This window comes from Delphinapterus leucas, chromosome 6, assembly GCF_059928025.1.
Source record: "Delphinapterus leucas isolate spDelLeu-1000000601 "Yukka" chromosome 6, BTC_Dleu_Yukka2, whole genome shotgun sequence".
Lineage (NCBI taxonomy): Eukaryota > Metazoa > Chordata > Mammalia > Artiodactyla > Monodontidae > Delphinapterus > Delphinapterus leucas.
The window spans coordinates 17341998-17364327 of record NC_143134.1 but is presented as its reverse complement, the minus strand read 5'-3'; the positions used below and the strand labels follow the sequence as shown (position 1 = coordinate 17364327).

The 22330-nt window shown below is 43.4% G+C and overlaps 2 protein-coding genes across 16 annotated transcripts in view; one reads left to right on the top strand and one right to left on the bottom strand.

Annotated features, from left to right (window-relative positions):
- The window catches only part of HMBOX1 (homeobox containing 1), a 174890-nt gene extending 161161 nt beyond the window's left edge, over nucleotides 1–13729 (top strand). For 3 of the 9 annotated variants that reach the window (XM_022594952.3, XM_089912757.1, XM_089912758.1), the window contains 4 exons: nucleotides 7536–7618; nucleotides 9232–9327; nucleotides 10209–10303; nucleotides 12233–13729. In XM_022594952.3, the coding sequence (XP_022450660.1) occupies nucleotides 7536–7618; nucleotides 9232–9327; nucleotides 10209–10303; nucleotides 12233–12370 (412 nt within the window). In that variant the 3' untranslated portion in view covers nucleotides 12371–13729. Of the gene's footprint in view, nucleotides 1–7535; nucleotides 7619–9231; nucleotides 9328–10208; nucleotides 10304–10509 lie in introns of all 9 variants that reach the window. The other 6 variants (XM_089912760.1, XM_022594954.3, XM_022594953.3 and 3 more) reach the window with 6 other exon arrangements.
- Nucleotides 1–22330, bottom strand: part of KIF13B (kinesin family member 13B) — a 230857-nt gene that overhangs the window by 13744 nt on the left and 194783 nt on the right. For 4 of the 7 annotated variants that reach the window (XR_016393491.1, XR_016393489.1, XR_016393490.1 and 1 more), the window contains one exon: nucleotides 1–22330. This exon is cut by the window's left edge and continues 13744 nt beyond it. The gene's annotated coding sequence lies outside the window, so the exon portion shown is untranslated. The other 3 variants (XR_016393487.1, XR_016393488.1, XR_016393486.1) reach the window with 3 other exon arrangements.

The following is a 22330-nucleotide window of genomic DNA, read 5'->3' as shown; positions in this document are numbered from 1 at the left end:
TATATTACTACCTGTAGATTCCTGTTTACATCTGTTTCCCTTTTTTGTCTTATAAAATGTCTAGGGCTATAAACATTCTTATATGGGACAGAAGAAGTATATTTCAGAAACAGGTCCCTTTTAGAGTCTTAGAACCAAGTTCTCCTACAATTTATCCACCTGGTAACAGTAGAAATATCTATTCCTTTGACATAACTTAAGCTTAAAATGCTTGAAGGTGAATAATGAATAGTGCGTACTGTTCCTAAAGCTGTCTCTTTTGGTGATGGGGCAGGGAGGGGGTGCCTAAACCCAGGAAGCGAGGCTGTCTTGAATTTTTATTACCATCCTGAAATGTCTCTCTCGCTCTCTTTTTTTTTTTAATTTATTTTTGGCTGCATTAGGTCTTTGTTGCTGCGTGTGGACTTTCTCTAGTTGTGGCGAGTGGGGGCTTCTCTTGTTGTGGAGCTCGGGCTCTAGGCACGCAGGCTTCAGTAGTTGTGGCACGCGGGCTCAGTAGTTGTGGCTCACGGGCTCTAGAGCGCAGGCTTAGTAGTTGTGGCGCACAGGCTTAGTTGCTCCGCGGCATGTGGGATCTTCCCAGACTTAGGGCTCGAACCTGTGTCCCCTGCATTGGCAGGCGGATTCTTCACCACTGCACCACCGGGGAAGCCCCTGCAATGTCTCTAATCTCATCTTTCCTCTCTATTTCCATGCCTTAGCCTACTTCAGATCCTCTCCTCAGCTGTTACCACGGCTTCCTAACTGGCTTTTGCCTCTAGTATCACCAGAGATACTGCCCTACAAAGTAAGTTTGATCATATAAATACCCCTGCTTAAAAACCTTTGCTTCCAGTTGCCAAAAGAGTTAAGTGCAAACTCTATCATACTCTTTAAAACTGGACCCAATATTTTTCTTTAGTTTGATCCCCAGTCTCCCCATCTCATGTATATTTCGTCCACACTGAACTCCTCATTCTCGGAACATTTTAAGGTCTTTCATGACTCCCTTTCTTTTACATATTGCTTCCTCTGCCTTGGGTTATTTCACTTTATCCACCCTCTGTGATCTGTCTTCAAGAAGCGTGCAGAAATGTTGATTCCTCTCTACTCCCATATACTACATTCATACCACTAATACAGTCCATTTTACAGTGGACTTCATAATGTGTTTTGTTACATACATACATCCCCAGTGATTACACTGGGAGGCTTTGCATGGTTCATCTTTTGCCACCATTTTGCCAATTGCTTGGTATAAACTAGGACTCAGTCAACATTTGGGGGTGACTAAATGAATGATTAATTATGTCTAAATATTGAAGTCATTAGACCTATTTCCCACCTTCTTTGATAGTCTATTGGTTGTGTATAGTTGAAAAATAAACACTATACTAATGTAATTGTATTCAGCTATATCTGAATATACCTAGAGAAGACGGTGTACAGTATGGTGAGACCCCAACTAGCTTTCTCCTGAAAGAGGTATTCTTGGTTTCAGTAAAAGCCTTAACTGAAACCACTGTTTTCTGTTTTCACCTCTGTTTCCTACTTCCATTCATTCATTCTTTCATGTATCATTTATTCACCCATCTTTTGATCAGACACTTACTTACTGAATGTCTGTTACATGCCAAGCAGATTCCTTGGGCTTAGATAGCTCCTCTTGTAAGTAACTAGATAGAAACCGTAGTTATTATTTTCTTTGATTCAGCTTCCTTTGTTTTGACAATATCCAGAACACAGAGCACATGTGAAAAAGACATAGGGATTTTAGTTAACATTAAATTCAGATAAGTCAGTAATGTGATGTGGTCCTGGGGTGACCATGTAATTTATTGTCTAAGTGGGATACTTTAGGGGAATGAGAGGGGGGTTTGTTAATAATCCAGGATAACAGCACTATTTCAGGCAAACCCTACATATAATCCTTATAGTCTAATCAGATTGCATTACTAGTTGCCTTCTGTCTTCCAGGCACATCTTAGGTTTTTCTACCTTTATATTTTTGTCTTTACTGATAACTTTGCCCTTTCCTGTCCGATGCCTGGGGCCTCTGCATCCCTCAGAAGCCTGTCCAAATCAGTGAGCTTTCCCAGGTCAGCACAGTCCATAGAGATATCTCTCTAACCTGAATTTATTTAACGTATCATTTATATAGTTAATTAGCAGCTAGATGTATTCTGGTTTGTCACAGTTATACTATTTTGACCGTTTCTTTAACTCCTATTGTTTAACTTTTTTAAACCTGACGTCTTCAACTGAACTGTATATTGTTAAGGTCAGGGCCATGTTTTGAACTTACGTCTACTCAAGTACATACTCATGTAATACTTATTTGTTGCATATTTTATTTCCTGGCCTACCTTTGTCTTTCGTAAAAACTCTTCCACTTTACATCAGTGCAGTGTGTCTGTCTACCGCCCCTCCCACCATGACCAAGAAGAAAGCTTTAAGAGCTTCGTAATTTTTTTGCAAAAGAATTTTAACTATTACATTTTAAACTTAAATATTTACCATGAAGTATCTTAAAATATATCATTTTATCAGTTTAGATTATACTATCGATATTTAATTAATATTTTTTAAACATTGAAACATTACAAAAAGATGAAAAGTGGTGCTCACAGCCCAGTGTACACACCTCCAGCTGTGGTAGCACATTTTAATGAAAATTGAAATATTCAATAGGCCTACATTTCTTAATTATAAAAATAATAGGTCTTTAACAGAAAAGAAAGTATTAATTGCCAGGCTTAGAGATTTAGAACTATAGTTAGTGAATTATATTCTTGAGTCTTTAATTTAGAAGATGTTACCAATTTATTTTTATTCTGACTTTATTTTATATAGTTAAATCCTAAAAATACAAATTAAATAAGATTTTTAAAAACTTTTAAACTCATTAATCATATATGCCACGAATTACTGCCAATTCTTATTTAACTTCCAGAAATACTACGGTTTTATTCTGTTAGTCACTAGAATGGCAATCACAAACCTAATATTTTCTAGCCGATCCAGATATACTTTCCAAACATAAATTGTTTATGGAGTTATATTAATCAGTAAACTAGTCCTTAATTGTCTGAATGTTTTCCCAAAGTTCTTTTATTAAAAAGAAATTTATGAAAATAGCATATGTTCATTTCAGAAATTCAACAGAGAAGTATACAAAGCAGAATGTGAAAACCGATCTTAATTACCACCAATACTTCCCTCTCTTCTACCCACCGCCCCCAGCATTCTTGCTCCCAGGAGATAATCATCACTTGTAACAGTTTAGTATGTACCCTTCAAGACCCTGTTGCAGTAACTCTACACCCTTGATGGTCAACAGTTCATTTACAGTGACATCCATTTCTTTTGGAGGCCCCTACACTGGGCTGGTGGGGACTTTTCCATTGTTACTGAGGAGCGCATATCATCAATGAGGAGTGCATGTGGGGATGAGTCAGACTTGGCACCCTGGCCTCAGGTGGTTTTCAGTGTAGTCAGAGAGGTGTACAGTGATAACTGTAATACAAGATGAAAAAGGTGTAAGAGAGGAACAGATGAAATGCTGTGGGATTCATGGGGTAAGGAAATTATTTACCTTTGAGGTGATATTTGAGCAATGCTGTGAAAGACAGACAAGATGGTTTGGGGGCAGGGAGGCAAAAAACATATACTGGTAGGAGAAAGGCACAGAGATGCAGGGGGTTGACAAGGCTATTCCGTTTTCCTAGACTGTAGCATGCCTGTATGAGAGTAGCAGCAGATAAAGATGCAAAGGTAGTTTGGGGGAGAACTCTAAACACCTCTATAATAAATCTTGAAAAACTTTTGAACAGAATAGTGGCATGACTAGAGATGTACATTAGGAATATTAATCAGACATTAGAGGGAGTAGAGTGTCGGTCACAGGCTTTGCAGTAATTTGGAAGAGGAGTTACCACAATGAGGTGTAGTAGTAGCAATTGAGCTGTAGCTGAAACGGGAGCTCTAGGTCTTAGCAGCTACCGTATTCCATCAAACCTAAGAAGGCTTTGACTGTATGACACACCTTTAGTTTATGTACTGGGGTGGGCGTGGGTGGAGGGAGGACACTGCCAGTTAATTTTCAGACACCACCAATTATAAGATGTACCTGATTTTAGAGATTATAATAATGAGGAAATGTGCATCATAAAATCAGTGAAATAGAGTAAATTGCATGGGCACAGGGAAAAGAAGGGGTATGCAAGAAAGAAAGGAGAGAGTTGAGAAAATGAAAGAGGGAGGGTGGGGGTGATGAGATCAAAGGCACAAGTGGAGAAGTAGACCTTGAAGAGGAGCATGCATCTTCCTCTGCCATGAGACGAAGAGAAGAATGTGCAGTGGCTCAGAGATGTGTAGAACTTGAGAAGCTAAAAACACTAAGCAAACCCATATTTAATAACCTCCATCTTGGTAAAAGAGGAGGCAAGGGCATCTGCGAAAAGAATGACGGTAGTGGGTTTGAGGGCTTGGGACTTCAGAGTGGAAAGGTTTCGGGTAAGTGGGGCACTAAAGATGGAGTATTAAAGACAGTTGGCTAGAAGGACAAAAAGCATTCCCAACAGAAATGAGGGGCCCAGTTAAGGTTGAAAAGCACAGATGTATAAAGAAACCAATTGGCCCTATTTTATGACTTTGTCCAGGAACACTTGGTACCCTGCGAGAAGGATGGAAGAAAACAAGAGGAAGGTGCTTTCTGCAGGGTGGGAGATTGGCTGGATAGGTATGGTGGAAGGACAGAAAAGCTGAATAATCAGAATTTCTCCTAAGAGATACAGTTGATTCGGCTTGCCATGGAGTTCAGGCTGAGAAATGAGAGGTGAGGCCAGAAGAAGAGTAACAGATGAACAGATTTTTAAAGTTGGAGTAGGGTTTTAAAGGATTCGAGATTATAAAGAAGGTGAAGAAAAAATTATTTTGGAGAGGTGGAGTAGGTGAGTAGAAGGTTGATTGGGGAATTTCAGAATTTCAGATCATAGGGTTGAGTATTGAAGATATGTTATCATTCTCAAACACAGATGGGAGTATATCTCTGTGTGGCCTGAAAACCTCTATTTCAGGGTGAAGTCTCTACTACTCATAGAACAGGCAGGGCTTATCACAGGCTGGCCCCATCCTACTCTTCCAGACTGGTGTCTCCTCATTTCTTCCCCATATTCTAACCACACTGAACTCTTCTCTGTGCCCAGAATCCTCAAGGCTTTTATCTACCTTTTGCCTTTGCTCATGCTCTTTCCCTTGCATGAAATGTTCTTCCTTTTCTCCTCTGCCTTGCAAACTCCTGTTCATCTTCAAGACCTAACTCAGACGGCACTTCCTCTGCCAGGTCATTCAGCAACACTGAGCACACCTTCGTCTGTGTGAACTCTGCTCTGTTCAGACATCCTATGGAATTTTATCACAAGTGTATTGATTTATATGTGTCTTCAGTAGATTATAAACTCCTTGAAGTCAGAAACTAATTCTCTTCTTTACCCACAGTGGATGCATATAACATTAGGTACTTAATATCTGCTTTTGTTGTCTTTGTTGTTGAATTTTAAATGAATGAGCTAATCCAGTGCTTCTCAAACACTAATGTGCATTCGAATCACCTGGAGATCTTGTTAACATTCGGATTCTGATTTAGTGTGAAGTGGGGTCTGGGATTCTGCCTTTCTAACAAGCTGCCAGGTGATGCCCGTGATGCTGGTTAATGGAAACTAATCCATAGTGTCTTTGCCCAAGTAAATAGCAGAAATGGAGTAAAGATAAAGGTCAGTAGGAATGTGGAAGTGGAGCAGAGATTGGAAGAACTCTCAGTATGAACACGGAAGCCCTAAAAATGATAGCAGAATGTCACGTGGGAAGAGATGCTTAAAGCTTGGACTTCAGCAGACCATTTGTGGAGGGTGGTAGTTGACAAGACTGGATGATATAGTTCTATCGCTTATATTTTAGAAAAGGAAAGGCTGTTTGGTGATGGCAGCTGCTGTGTCAGGACTACAGTGAAGGATGGTCTCATGGAGAGGGCCTCAGGGGAAGGGAGTGGCATTGCAGAAGGCGGGTTTGGGGATTCACAGGAAGGGTTAGGGGCCTCCAGTGTTTATTCCCAGTAGAATGGCATTTTCACCAGTGCAGACAGAGGGTGAAGGAATGGGAAAGCTGCTTTCTGGGGGAAGGGAAGCCCCTGAGGAGATGAGAGGTACTAGAATTTAACAAGGAATCATTTCCTGATCTTAAGTTTCCAGGTTCAAAGCACAGAAAGTCCCTTTTTCTTTTTTGTCTTTTATTTATTTATTTATTTATATTTTATTTTTGGCTGCATTGGGTCTTCGTTGCTGCATGCGGGCTTTCTCTAGTTGCGGCGAGTGGGGGCTACTCTTTGTTGCGGTGTGTGGGCTTCTTATTACGGTGGCTTCTCGTTGCGGAGCACGGGCTCTAGGCGCGCGGGCTTCAGTAATTGTGGATCGCAGGCTTAGTTGCTCTGCGGCACGTGGGAACTTCCTGGACCAGGGCTCGAACCCGTGTCCCCTGCACTGGCAGGCAGATTCTTAACCACTGCGCCACCAAGGAAGTCCACTTTTTTTTTTTTTTTTAAACTCATAGATGACAGAACAGGTAGTACTAATAAGCATTCTGTTCCCACATATAGTCTCACAGATCTGATAATGCTAGGGATGGGTTCAGCAAGCCTAATTTCTTTAAGTACTATTGTATAGAAGCAATATATGCTTTTTTAACATAGGGGAAAAGGCAAAAACAAATTTAGAAATGTTTAAATTTCCTCCTACGAATCCCCTTCTCCCACAAGGAGGTAATCCAGCTTGATGTGTACCCTTCCAGCTTTTATCCATGCAAATTTAAGTACACATAGACAGGAATTTTTCAAATTTCTTAACAGTACTTTTACATGCACATTATTCTACAGATTGTTTTTCGCACTTAGGACTGTGTCATAAACATCTATCCAGGCCAGTGGATAGTTTTTCTAGTAATTTTTAAATAGCTATGTATAAATATAGATGTCCCATAATTTGTTCTGTCATTCTCCTACTGATGGGACAGTTGGGTAATTTCCAACTTTTGCTGCTACGAACGTGACACGCAAAGAGAGTCCTATTGTTACCAGTGCCTTAATAACAGAACTCTGTGATTTCAACCAGCCACCCATATCACAAGTAACTTTTTTTTTCAAGGACATCTCTTAATGAAGCCTAGCAGTGGCCAGACCTGTACTATCCAATATAGAAGCCACTAGTCACATGTAGCTACTTAAATTTAAATTTACTAAAATTAAATCAAATTAAACATTCCCTTCCTCAACCACATCAGCTTCGTTTCACATGCTCAGCAGCCACATGTGAGTAGTGGCCACTCTGTTGGACAGTACAGAACAGACCGTTTCCATCCTCACAGAAAATTCCATTGGACAGGCTGGACCAAACGCTCTAATGTTACATCCTAAAGAAGAACATCTTTTTCGGTGGGCTGGCGTTTTAAGGAGAGCACAGTTTTTAAAAGTACAAACTTTGTGTCTTAATTGGTTGCCTCTGCAGTTACTTCAATGAGAATCAATACCCAGATGAAGCAAAGAGAGAAGAAATTGCAAATGCTTGCAACGCAGTTATACAGAAGCCAGGTAAGGTAGCAAGTGCTGCTTGGCTCTGCTGGAGCTCTCAGCTCAGGTCATCATTTGGGACCTAAGTCTCTTCCTCTCCCAACGGGGTGCTCTTGGCTCCATTCCTGCCATCCTCCTGTGGATGGCCACTCCCCTGTCCTGTTCAAACAGTGCTTCTTAGGGGGTGATCACGCTACTCCAAATCAAACTTCATGTGGGAATTCCCAGCGAGTGTCCTTGCTTGAGATACGCAACCTCGAAATTATTTTTTGTGAAGACTGTGTAGATTTCTTTTTCCAAAAATACAGCATAAATATGCCAATTTCAAAATAGTTTTAAAGTCTGGTATACTTAAGCAAGGTTAGTTAATGAAATTATTAAGATAGGGTGTGTGGGGTTTTTTTGGTGTTTTTACAACTGTTGAAAATTGTATAAGTCTGTATTCCTGCTTGAAGAAAGCATTTTTTGGAGTTGGCTTCTTTCTCCTTCCTACATCAGGATGACTTCTTAGGTGGGAAAAAATGTAGGGTAATTCCATTCTGAAGTCCTGTTGTTCCTATGCAAGTCCACAGAACCCCTGAAGCACTCATACATCTTTCCTTCCAAGTGCTAAAGTGCTCTTTCATGTTTTACAGGGTTTTTTTTTTTTTTTTTTACCAGAAACCATTCTCAGTTAAGATGATCCAGTTGATCTCCATTTGGCCAGTTACTTGGATTGGCTTAAAGGCTATATATATCAACACAAAAATGTAACTGTTTTATAATAATTAAATACTAATTTATCCTCCCCCTTAGTTAGAAGCCAGACTTTTAATAATCTAAAACATACAAGCTCAGCTACAATGATACCTGTACCCTTATTTTACACAAGCCAAAAAGTCCCAGCCCTAAAGGTGTGCTGGAACTCAAACTCTTCGTGGAAAATACTTCACCCCCTTACCATCAAGGGCCTAACCTGTTTTCTGGTTTCTCCACCCAGTGTGGATTAAAAGCTGAATAAGGGAGGAGGGAAAGGTACAAGGTGGTTGCCATGTTGGTAAACATGGTGCTATCCATAAAACGTCACATGTGACAGCAAAGAAGATAATACATTTAAAATACAGTTTGAATTGTGCTATGTGTTCCAGCATAGTTACAGTTATGGCTGGTCATAGTGATCTTAATCTTCAAGAAAACATGGATAGTATTCTCTGTCTTAAGACAGCAGGAAACTAGGTAATATAAGGCCTTAAAGATGTAAATAAACTTCAGCTATCTGGAAACTTGATAAAGAATAACATATTCATCTAGAATGATGCTGATCAAATGAAGCCTTCATATACAATCATGTGAACTTTGAACCCCTAGTGGACCGAATTCTTTAATGTAGTAATATTGGAATTCCCTAATATTGTGTGGTTTTCTGAATTCAAGCATTTTGTGTTATTAGTTGCTATTTGTATGTTTATTTATATGTTTATTCATTCAGTAACTGAGTCTGTACATAGTACTAGCTCATGCTAAAAAATATTACTTCTACATCTGTTATTCTGGCAAGAAATGCAATCAAAAGAACATTTTTAAAAAGAAAAGTAGTAACCCTTAAAACTAGTCTGAGATATAGATTATCTGAATTTTATTGCATGCATTCACAGGCAAAAAACTGTCAGATCTGGAACGAGTTACCTCCCTGAAAGTATATAATTGGTTTGCTAACAGACGGAAGGAGATCAAGAGGAGAGCCAATATCGGTAATGTATCAGAGAGGCTGCTGTCTCTTTTGAGGCAATTATGGACGTTGCGTTTATTTTAAGAGTGACTTCCGTTTAGAGCTGCAGGTCTAAATGATCCTACCTCTTAAGCCTAATGAGACTTGCTTGCCCTTACGTTTTTCTTCATTGTAGTTTTAATAATGCAAAGTTAATATTAATTACACTATTTGTATTGTAATAAGAATGGCATTATTTCTGAAACTCATTGTTCTCAATATGCTAGAATCTAGAATGTCTCTGATCAGTTACTCCTGGGGTGCATATTAAAGATACTCGTAAGGGCTTGAGAGAGGGAGTGTGATACCCTTAGCGTCTTCATTACTACTGAGCTATATGACCTAGATGTTAAGAAACATGTGATTAATAAAATTGGAATAAAAGAGTCTTAATATACAAGGAACCTAGTAAAAGGCGAGATATTTATTTTTTTTTTTAAAGAGAGAGCATTTAAGAAACATGAATTGATGAGATTGGGGTGGAGGGGTGGTTTTGAGCTTCTAAAATTGTGTTTCATTTATAAACGTACTTCCTTCCCCTTCATCGTTACAATTCTCAAGTGCTTCATAGAACCCCAAGACAGGAGAGCTGTTTAATTAGTTGGTAAGTATTTATGAAGCACCTAACAGTCAGCCACTCAAATGTACATGCATAGAAGCAGGGGCTCCAGAATGGGAAACGTGTTCCTCCCCTGACCTCTGTGCCGCCGAGTTCCATCTGTCTGCAATTTAAAAGAAACAAAACATAGAGAGGAGTCTAGGTTTTTGTTTAATTACATTCTAATTTCCTCAGTACAAATTCAGTGTTTAGACCATGATGGCGATGTAACAGATAATTTAGGGATCTATTTGCTTTTTTCGAAGAAGCAGCAATCCTGGAGAGTCATGGGATAGATGTACAGAGTCCCGGAGGCCATTCCAACAGTGATGACGTCGACGGAAATGACTACTCAGAGCAGGTGAGCAGCGGAGGGGAGGCTGCCGGATACAGGGTGGGTGGGACTGTGTGACAATTCCGTGGGTGCGTTTTGTATGGGGTGGGGGAGGGGAGGCAAGCGAATGTCCCTCCACTCGGCTCCTGTGTCTAGTTAGATTTTCGTGTAATTTGAAAGTGAATTTGTGAGAAATCGTTATTCACCCACATGGATTTATTGTCATATAACAGGATACTTGGCAAGTACGCAATGGGGAGGAGGAGGAGGGAAGAAGTTCAGAGGGAGGCAGAGAAGCAGAGAAGGTAGAAGAAGAGAGGAGGATCTGATCCAAACAAGCAAGTTCCACCGTCCACCACACACACACTCACTGTCCGAGAGACACTAGGGGCTGCGGGCAGCTGTGACCCTGCCTGGACACGTTCGGACCAGCACACAGTAGAAGGGCCCACCCACTTTGGCCCCGTTGCCGTGGGAACCCTCGTGCCGAGATAGTGGTTCCTCCAGAGTCTCTGGCACATGGACACACACACCCTCTCATAAATGCATGTCTGCCCACCTCACCCTGACTTACTCTTCACTGCTTAGGGGGAAAATATATTTAATTGTAGCCACTGGATGGTATAATTCGGTAACTAAGAATGTGGGAATTTTCCCCCCACATATCTGTTGACAGAGTTCATTACATTTTTTATAGGATTTTAAACTCATTCCATTTGGAATATGAAGAGAATGTACGGTCTCTTCTCCTAGGCCCCAGCAGGAAAACATCTGCTCCTTCCTATTTGATGTACACCTTTACCTTGCCCCTCGGCCAGCTCTTTTAATAGAGTCCACTGTGGCCTTCTGCCGACCGCTTTGCAGCCCCTGTTTACCGGCTTGAGCATAGACACTGCCAGGGTACCAGCAGTTCCATGCTGATCCCTACTTAAACTAAAGGCCAGCCTGCGCGAATGAGCACAGAATTTCCCCCTGAGGACTCCAAGTCAGCGCTCGATGTTTCACTCAAGAGAATGTTCTGTGAGTCTAAGTGGAAACATTTCTGTTAGTTTTTAGTCTACCAGTGTAGGTGGATCACTTCCACTTTTTCTCCCAGATGCCCTAAGGGCAACACATGCCATGCTATTTTTCGCCCAAAGGGACTCACCCTTTTCCAAAGCTTTTCGATGCAGAGTTCCCCTGAAGATGTGACAGGTGAGAAACTTACCCCTTGTGTGAAACACCATCTTCAGCGCCTGACGAACATCCTGCAGTGCCAGCTTCCGCCACAGCTGTATTGTTTAACACATCGGCATTGCGGAGGGCGAGCTTCACACTCCCTCCAAGTAAGACACCTGCACTTCCCTTGCCCGGCTCCCTTACAGTGGGAGAGTGCCAGGCGACATTTTCTCACGAAGCCATTTCCAGCAGTTACACTTTTGTCCTGTTCTAGTTGAGAGTTTGGGGTTGGGGGGGGCGGGGGCTTGGTTTGTTTTTTACAAAAATGCATTTTTATCCGAAAGGTGTTGGTGTCTGTACTTTTGTCTAGTTTTCTCAGTTGAGTAGAGAGATACTATGAATTCTGATAATCTGTTTGTAAGAGCACCAATCCAGAATTTAAGCTCACTAGTTTGGCCTTCAGTAACTAGTGCTGTATTTGTTGCAAACTTGGAATGGTCCAGGTTTGATCATCATCCCCAGCAATCTTTCTGATAGAAGGAAAAAATTCTCAGCAAGAAAAAAACATTTTAGTGCTTTTTATTTGTTGAATCATAAAAATGCCAACCAGAAGTCTCTGGACCTATATCCATTCAGTGTCTACTTAAATACATTTCACCTCTATTCTATCATGACGCCCCCAACTCTGTTTTCTCCCACGAATGTTCTGCCTCCCCTTGCCCGCAGCATGCCTTTCTGTGAGCTAGAGAATTTTACCAGTGCACTAATAACATTTGTTTCTTATCTCTGCACATCTAGGACGACAGCACTAGCCATAGTGACCACCAAGACCCCATCTCATTAGCTGTGGAAATGGCAGCAGTCAACCACACTATCTTGGCATTGGCCCGACAAGGAGCCAACGAAATCAAGACAGAGGCCCTGGATGACGACTGATGAGGGAGGATTGGACACGAGAAGTTAACTTAGTTTAGACGTAGCACCTTAGCAGACTTTCCTCGGTCCTTAACATGTGTTCTTACAGTATAACTTGCAGTTTCTTGTATGTCAGTTAGCCGTTAGGGTCTTGTTCTGTGAAGATGGCATGGTGCCCTCAGCCTTTGCATATACTCTCAGTATTAATTCCCAGTACGTAATAACCAACCAACCAACCAACCAACCAACCAACCTACCTTCCCTCTCCCAGACCCCGAGGCTAGAAAATCTTGCTGCTCTGTCTTAGCATTCCAAGAAAGTGCTTCCAGGTATTTAGATAGCCCTCAGTTCTCAAATATTAGGCTGTGTGTATTGGGTACCTTTAGATTCCTGTAACACTAGTCTGTACCCCTTTTCCTTCCCCAAGACTGGTAGGATGCAAGCTGAGGTAGTGTGGCCCAGGATGGACAGACGCCATTTGGGGAGTACCCACAGAGTAAAAGGGACACTAGAACCCCCACCTCAGTGTGGGAAGAATTGATTTCCAGCTGCAATAAGCCGTGCCTCATAATAGTCACACTGTGGCTAGATTATACTTCTTTGGGTGCTGTGCTAAGAATGTCAGTGGAAACACTCGATCTCAGATTTTGGTTGATGTTAACATGCCTGACACAGACATCCTTTCCTCTCACAAGCTGTGTGACTTAAGTAGATAAAATACTGCCTCTGCCTTTGGGACCATGATTAAAACAAACAAACAAACAGAAAAATGACAAAAAACAAAAGTCATTTAAAAAAAACAAAGCCCAGCTTGAGAGCACTGGGAAAAAACATGAGCTGAAGGTCTAATGGATGTTAGGTCCAGTTCTCAGAACCACTATACAGTACGTGGCACAGGTACATGCCGGCCTGGAAAGGTGCTGGAGGTCGTCATGGAAGCTGCTTTGCCTCCTGTCTGTGTCCCCTTTCCCTGCTACCAAAAAAAGGCATTTCGAGGATGGAGCTAAGGTCAAAAGTAAGTGAATGAACTTCCAGTCTTTGTATCCATTAACTGAAGCCCCCTCAACATGAGAGGTTGATAGAGGACTTTATAGCGGGATTATGCTGACTGACTCTCACAAACGCAAATACTTTCCCAACTAGGAGCAGAAAAGAAGCAGGGGACGTTTGCCACTTATGTGGTGGGTCTGCGAGATACAACAGGATGTGACTGCTTTGGTGTTCTCTTTACTGTGTCCTTGTAGAGGTGTGAAAAGCTATATTGCTACAGGCAATTTATTTAATAATTGGAAGCCATATTGATAATGGATGTGGTAATATTTGTAAAGTTTAATCTACTTTAAGCGGCAGTAACTAATGGAATTTTTTTCCTTGATCACATATGTAGCACTTTTGTTACTTTTTAAAGATATTTATATTTGATAAATCTTTTTTTCATTTTGAGAACTCAAAATACCAAACAGTGAACTTGAGTTATAAAGTCACCCTGTGATCACCTTGTCGTCCAGTAGCAAAATGATGAACTATTCATGCGTCCAAGAAAAATCACATCTGCTGGCCTTGTATGAAAATCTCTTGGCATCCCGATTAAAGGACACACTGTCACTGTGGGTAAGAGGAGACAGCCTTCAGTGTAGCAGCGGAGGGTGCGTCTGAAAGAGGCACAGCTGCTCTCTATTTCCTGCCTCGTTCCCTCTCTCCTTCCTACAGACAACGAAGCCTCGTTTAAAGGGGAATATGGGCCTGGCTGCTAAGCAGGGCGTCATGTGTTTATCCATTGCCTGAAAGTGATTCTAAAATTGAAGGAGGGTGCCATTTCCTTACCTCTTCACCCTTCCTCCCCCACCAAATGTTTTCAACTTAAAACCATTGAGAGAGAGAACGACTGGCCGCCTTCATTTCTCCTTTCCTCAGCAGTGAGTTTGAACATCCGCCAGCTCTAGCTGGTCTCACTCCACCTAAGGCACACGCTGGTGAGAGCACCTCCACTGTTCATCCTGCTCATGTCAGTGTGAGGAAGCCTTTGAGAGGCATGAAGGTGCCACCTTCTGTGGGTCTGTGACTTTATAGAGCTACAGGCAGGGCCTGGGCCTGCTCTTGTCCTTGGATTTCAGGGGGAAAATGTACATATTTTTTTCCAGCTTCCAAGAATTGAAGTAAAATGGAGTAGCCTTTTCTGTTTAACTATATTACTTGAACCAACGAATTCAAGAGTAGCATTTGTTATTCTCAGGAATGATCGATCCCCCCACTCATTTTCTTTCTCGGTGTGTTTGACTTTTTATTTCTATTAGAAGACTGTGTTATCTTTCTTTCCTTTGATATTATTTAGAAAAAATACAACATATCTTTCCATTTCGGTGGAATTTTGTCTGCTTATTTTCAGTTGAATCAGAAAGAAAAGGAGAGAGAAAAATATACTGACAAGCCACATCCATGATTTATTGTAAGGAGATTATTATAATTGATAGCTTCTTTAAGATGGGATTGCTAGTATCATTTGTTCTTGCTGGTCCTTTTAAAGAAACAGACTCAAACTATAAAGGCACCCGCAGTTTCTAAAGAAACAGGGTGATTGCCAGAGAAGAGCTAAAAGGTTTCATTGATTTAAGACCTTTAAGGAAGGAAAGAAAGCTTCAAAGAGTAAAGGAGAGTATCCATGAAGGCAGTACCAGGTGCTTACCTGGAAATCTGGGAAAAGTGAAAGAATGTGTCTGCCAGTGCGGGGCAGCATTGCCTTGGGTTCAGTAGGAACTGGAGGAAGGAGCCCTGCACGCGGAGTTCTTTGATTAAAGAAGACTGCCAGTCTGCTCTAACATCTACTGCCTTACATACAACTTCTGCTTTTTCTCCAGAAGTGAAAATTTAGTTCTTTGGGGCCTCGATTTAAATCTACCATTGGTTTTTTGTTTGTCATCAGGTTTAACTCTGCTGTCTTCTCCGGGCTACCTTAGTTCTTACAGTGGCATATGGAGTTGCCACTGTCTAATCTGTAATATCTTTGGGGAGTAAATTTTTTTCTTAAGCTTTTTCAGGCTTAAGAGGTGGTATTAAAATAGAAACCCTAAACTGCTCTCTTACTGAAGGGAAAATAGCCAGGCTCTTAAAGCATCCCATTGTGTGCTTTTCGGTTTTTCTGTCCTCTTTTCTCACTTCCTGCTGTACTTTTTTCAGGCCCCCGAGGACTCTTTCAGGGGCTGCTCCTTCCCAGGTGAGGAAGACTAAACGTGTCAGGTGGGGAAACCTTGCAAGCAGTTCAGGTAACTTGTGTGTTATTCTTTTAAGACACTTTCATTGAATTATACTATGGTCACATGGGTAAATTTCCTAGCCTTCTTAAAACACAGCCTTACAAAGGGACCCTTTAAAGATGGACCATCCTAATGCCATTTCTGCCCATCTCTTGAGAATCGTAACAGCAGGTGAAGGCCAGGGAGGGCTACACGGTACACTCTGATCTGCGATCTTCCAGGACCCGTCAGTACCAAATAGACATTGTGGTTTGTTTCAGCAAAGCCTGTAAGGCCGGAGCACCCCTTAAGGCAGTTTTCTTCAAGTCTCAGTACTTTGGGTGGCCTCCTCCCGCCTGCAGAGTCTGTAGAGTTCCCACATGTTGTCGTTCGGTGGGTGGGCTCTCCCCCACGTCTCGCAGTCCTTCACAGAAAGAGAGATCCTCGAACAGGAAGACCCCTTTCAGCTCAGGCGCGGTGATCACCTAAAAGGACGTGAGGGAGGGAGCAGCCCCTCAGTATGGGAGGATGCAAACCCAGCCCCCGCGTCCTGTAGGTTTATCATGGCAGTAGTTGCTGACGAACAGCACCTTTACCTCAAAAGGGACGACTCGTGAAGAGCTAGTGATACAGCTGCTTTCGTTCTCCCTGTTTGGCCTCTGTCTTTACACACTTCCCTCTTGGATTTCAACCATCAGGCACCAAGTGTAAGTAAATAGACTTTCATTTCATCAGGAATCTACAGTCACATCCTGTCTGTCTGTGAACAACTCCTCTTCTCTTTTCCTCTGGGCTCCAAACCAAGGTCTCATCTTGAGCTGACTCCTTGCTGGAATTTTTTTATCCTCTGCAGTAGGCAGAGTTAGGTGGGTGTGGTCCATCTCTTCACACAAACACCCCTTCCTGTCTTGCAGGCCAGCTTTTTGACCAGCTACATATTCCGCTGACCAGCTACTCTCTCTGCCCACAACAGTGGAAATAATCCCTTTTTCATAAATGATACCCCACCCCCGTCCTTAAAATGTGAACGTCAAGTCCTTCTCTCTCTTTGGTCTTAAGAAGGGTTTGGGTAGAAGCAGTCTTCCCATTTAACTCGTGGCTCTGCCTTTTAAAATTGCTGTTTATCTCTTTCTGTTGTTGTTCAGAGAACCACCAGAGTATTTTTTTCCCCAATGAGTCTCAACAGATTCTTAGGCAATAATTTTTCTTCTTATTGATGACCTTGTGCGCAGTAGCTCTCTACATTCAATAGTCCTGACCCTCTACTCGTGCGTTGGTTTTCTGTGTTAATCACCGTGTGTGATTTAAATCTTACGTCAGAGTGGTGATAGAGTTTGTCATTTTGTTGTTGTGATTATTAGTAATGTTTTACTAGTGTATTCACTGGGGCTGCGTTGAGACCAGCCAAATCCATTTATAGCTTTACTGAGCCGCGTTTGTTTGTCAAGATTTCCCAAGTGAACGTTGGGCACATTGACCAGCTCCCGCTGGTGGTATCTCTGCGGGGCACAGGGGTGGGGTGGGGGGGTGCAGCGGGGCAGGGCTAGGAGCTGCGTAAGACATTCCTTTCTGTGTGCTCTCTAAATAACGAGGATGTTTACTCAGGATTGGGGGATCAGTTGTTAGCCATATTGAATTTGGCAGACTGAGCTGCATGCCCTGGAAACCCTCTTCTGTTTCTTAATCTCCATATTGTCTGGTTGCCATTACCTGGTAATACCTAAATTACCCAGTTTAAAGGTATCGCACCATAATGAGAATGGGAGGTTTTCCCCGGGAGGCAACCGTGAATGCCCAGGTTATCCTGGAAGGATTGCCCTAACGGTGGTGTGCTGTCAAAGCAGGGGCCCTTTCTTTTTCTGTACTTTGGTTGCCTTCATGATAGGGTCTTCTTTTCAAAAGATGATAATCACTTAAGAGGAAAGATTTCCTTACTGCTCTCAAGAGAACTGCCGCACTAACGTGGTGGGAAAGGCTTTTTAAACACATCAAGCCCATAAGTCCATTTCCAGTCACAGAAACCCCTCTCACAGACAGGTTATACAAAAGGCTGGTCTTAATTCTCACAGGCTAAAAGTGATAAGCTACTACTCTTGCCGTCTTAGAGGGTCGATGGTTGACTCACTAATCGCTGGAAGCTTATAAATTGAGAAGTTTCCATACCAGCTTCATTATTCTTCCTTAGTGGGGATGAGAAACAGCAGCAAAAGGAAAGCTAACGATCTTGAGAAATCTAGTTTCCTGTAACAATGGTTTTCTTTTCAAATCAAGAGGGGAATAAACATGGGAGGGAGGGGAGGGAAAATCTGGCTGCACGCGGGGATCTTGCATCCCCTTCTTATTGTCACCCGAAGACCTCGAGGACGTGGTAGGCGCCTTGGGATTCCAGGTACGCCTATCCTGGGCTTCATTTTTGTCATTCCTCCTGTGACACCTGGGGCCAGGCAGTGAGCAGAACTAAATCTGGTTCATTCCATTCAAGCAAAATCTAACTAACTAGCATTTTTACACCCTGCAGTTTCCCACACACGTCTCACACCCGTTCTCTCATTAGCCGCAGCTCCCGCACAACAAGCGGAAGGACGCCTCTGCGGGGGGCCTTTGCGCTTCCCTCCTGACATCCCTTTTCCTGGGCAGTTACGGAGCCATCTTGCCCCCGTCCGGACGGCAGCGCTGTGCCCTCCGGTGGGTGCGGGGGCAGCAGTGGCGTGTGAGCCGGCCTGGGCGCGGGCGAGTGTGCACGGCTCCACGGGCGCTTCACACCACCTCGGGACGCCGGCCCCCGTGACTCCATTTTCATTCTCTGTCTCTCTCAAATAAAAATGGCTCTATACAGCCATAATTAACTCTCAGATTCACGTTGGTGTGCTGTGAGCAAATGAAGGTTTGCCTGAATCCTTTCAAATTGTAACCATGGCGATTGAGGGGGGTGGCACAGAATGAATATATAAAAATATAACGACAATTGTTCTGAATGACTGAGTGTCCTCCTGACATGTAATTAGCTGTTTTAACAGCAAGATGTAGATTGGCATGGTCATAATTAAAAGGATTTCCGTCCTTTATGTGATTGAAAATGGCAGCTCTCCCATTCCCTGTTCCCTTTTAGCACTAATGCTCCCGAGAACATTTGGAACAGCAACTCAGTAAACTAAAATAATGACATAGTGTTCGCGTCCTCTCCTAAGTGAAAGAGAAGGATTTGGAGTTATTTCAGCTTCAGAATGGAAGCCTTTGATTACTGCTCCCCATTAGACTAAGTCACATGAAACCTGTCGCTCACATCCAGTTTCAACCTGCTCCATCTATGGCAGAAACTACAGTCAGAACCCCAAACTGAGTCACCCACTGATGAGGCCCCCAGAGGACTCTGTCCCACATGCCAACCAGCCAGGGTCGTGTGTGGGCCTTACCTGATGTTTCCTGCTTCACGAGCTCCCTAGAATTCACATTTTCCCTTGGTCGCTTGATATTTCCATTGCCGTCACCATCAGGAAGTGTTTTTCAAACAGGAGCTTACACTTGAGTTAGATAGGCTTTTCCTGAGCTAGAGCAGAAGACAAGACACGAACACAGATGAATAAACTAAAACGTATGGTCTGTAGAGAACTTTGCGGCGTAAGTGGAATACTGTTGTTTGCAATGCCCTAACGTTACTGGTGGAGAAGGACACGTGTGAATTTCACCCAGGTTTGCTCACATCTCTGGTAGTTGCCAGCTTCCTCATGTCAGCAGCCTTTGGTTACCCTGAGTTTTCCCCATTGTTCTGCTGTGTCAGTGGGCTTGCCCCCCCTTGGCCCTTCCACATCCATGTTCTCTCCCTCCCACTTTTTTTTTCTTTTCCATCCACCTTGTCCCATGGAGCACCATGTTGTCTTGACACCATACACGGCCTGCCCACAAAGCCCGTGTTCTCACCCTGGCCTCAGGCTGGACGGGAGCTGCTGCGTCACTATCTAGCCTTTCTCTAGAATATGCCTTGTTTGGTTTTTCCCGTCACTTCAGTTATATGATCAAGAGTGAGTCTACACAAATACCAGCACCCAACATAGTGCCAAGTGGCCCTTCACAAGCCGTTTCAGTCCCTGAGGTTCCTGGCTGTGCTGGTGAGCCTGGCCCCTGAGCCCTTTGTTCAGGCCTGGACACTCCAGGGTCAGGTGGCAGCCGCTAAAGAAAAATACAGCTCTTGCTTTTGTTCATACTTTCCTGCTTACCCTTTCACCCATCTTCTCCCCTCTCCACATATCAAGAGGGAATCCTAACCCAAACATTAAACTTCAGTTTCATAAAAATGCTGAGGTAGGCTGCTGCTTTCTAACTGTTCTCTCCCTTTAGCCCCCAGTACACACACACACACACACACACACACACACACACGGAATTTGGATATAAAGGTTCTGCCTTGAGATTCTTTTTTTTCCCCCTCAAAATACTTGCAGTCAAATGTATAGTAGTTGTGCTAGAACAGGAAAAATAATGCCATAAAGGGTTTTTACTCAGTGCTGCTTTTCCCACAAGATCTAAAAGTGACTTAACCCCGACTCCTGCACGCCACCTGCTTTCAAGATAGACGTGCAGTCATTGGGACTTCTTTATGGGATCCTATTGGTCATCTGACAGCTGGAATGGTTGTGGATTTATGACCCCGAAGACTACAGTATCCCATCCCTTTGCTTATTTTCCCAACTGCTGAAAGATAACTATCTCCATTAGAATCGAGAATCTGCCTTAAGATTAGCGATTCTGAAAACTGACTAGATGAGTATAATTCTGTGATTTGTGAGACATGCCTTCAGCCAGCAGAAGAACATTCTGATTATCTGCTTACATTCAAAGAAAATAGAATTATCACTGCAGTTAAAACCTTCAAACACAATCTACTCCTTTAGGGATCAAAGTATTAGATGTGCTGCTTAAAGGATGGTGCTACGTAAAAAGAACTGGAGTTGGCCAGACGTTTCCCTCCCCAGATGTTTCCACAGGCCACTTTGGTGACTCAGAAAACCCTTCACCACATATTCCTTTACCACCCACAGCCCCGCTAAAAAGAAAAGAAAGCCAGCTTACCCAAATCAGTGAAAATACAGGTAGTGCTTACCCCTGAAATATGTATTTTTTTGGAAGAAAACACCAGAAGTAACCAGAGTAAAGATGCCGTCATTCTAAATCATCATACCCCCCAAGCATTCGAAGCTCGAAGTAGCCGCTGACACTTGCTAGCTTGTCCTGTGTGCCCAGCACTGTGCTGAGTGTTTTCACTGTCTCATTGATTCTTGAAGATTCACAGACCATACTGAGCAGTACCCCCTAAATGAAGTCAAGTAAAATCTCCAGTCACTTTTCTCATCCTGGTAGAACATTAACAGGATGTCTGCCTGGCCCTGCTGAGTGAAATCTCTGTACTTAACCTGTTCCTTTTTCTCTTGGGCATTGCCGGATGATTCCCCCCTGGTGCACTGTTGCCCCGCCATCATTTCTGTGCCGACACTGGACCAGTGTCACTGTGATGATCTAGACACCAGGGCATCCTTCCTCCTTGGCCTTTCTCCTGTTATTCATGGTGACAGAAACTCAGTGAGGCTTGGCAGCTGTGATGCAAAACCTCTTGTTTCAAGTCCCCTGTCCCCATCTCTGCCTCTAGGAGGTGAATGGGAAGGTCTTGCCTTTTGCTGGGATAGAAGATCTTGGCTGTCACAGTCTGAGTTCTGAGGGGAACTCGAATATCCTAGCATTGCTTGGGGGTAGTTGCACTAAGCGGAAGCAGAGAATATTAAAAGCTCACTCTTCCTGTTCTCTCTCTATTCAGCTCTTGGAGCATTTTTTCAGTGCCTGTGTTTGGAAGTTTCGCTAAGCCATTCCAACTCAGTCCACTGTCCCTTCCGTCACAATCACGAGAGGCGGTGGGGCTGGGCCAGTGCTTTGGAGATTGGAGGCTCTGGAATGCCAGTGTTGGATCAGTGTCTGCCCCGCCGTGGGCTCTCTGGCTCGGCGTAAGAACTTTCTGGTAACCACAGTCCAGCTCAGGGGCGAGCTGCCTTGGGGTTGGTATGGCGGCTCAGTGACTGTTGTCAGGGACACGGGCTCTAAGCTGACCTGAGGACTCAGCTAACTAAAAATCCATGCGCCTCCCTCCCATTCTCCAGCTCTTTACCTCTCAATAGGTGGTTCTGCAGGGGCCGGCTCTGTCGCTTCTCTCTCTTCCGACCGCTTAGTCGTGCCCTAAGCATCCTTGAAGCCCAAGAGCGGGAACCGCCCCAGGAGCAAGGCCTCGCTGGGAGTGGCCCTGGGAGAGGGTCCCCATGTTGACCACTGGGGATTGGTGGCCCTTGTAATAGGCACCTTGTTTCATTAGCCGGTTCGTGGGGGGTTTTGGTTATCCACTCCGCTCACCCCACCAAATAAACCCACCCTTAAAGGGAAGGGAAGAAGGCACGTGTGCTTTCCACTGAGGAGCTGATCCCGATTTGGAATCTCTGGTGGCAGCTGGGGGCACTGAAACTTCAGAAGGGAGGTGTGGGCTCTTCCCGGGGAAGGCGCACGTGACTCACCAGCCAGTGTGCACGCAGAGCTGGTCCCAGGACACCTGTTCTCTCCGTAACTTCCCACTCCCTCCAGGTCAGGTCTAATCTCAGTCTGATTTCTGGCTTCCTTTGAACACGGAAACCTCTCCTTTTGCTTTACTGGAACTAAGAGCCCAGCATGAAGTTGTGACGCTTATCCTTCCACTTCATCATTCACTGAAGCTATTAAA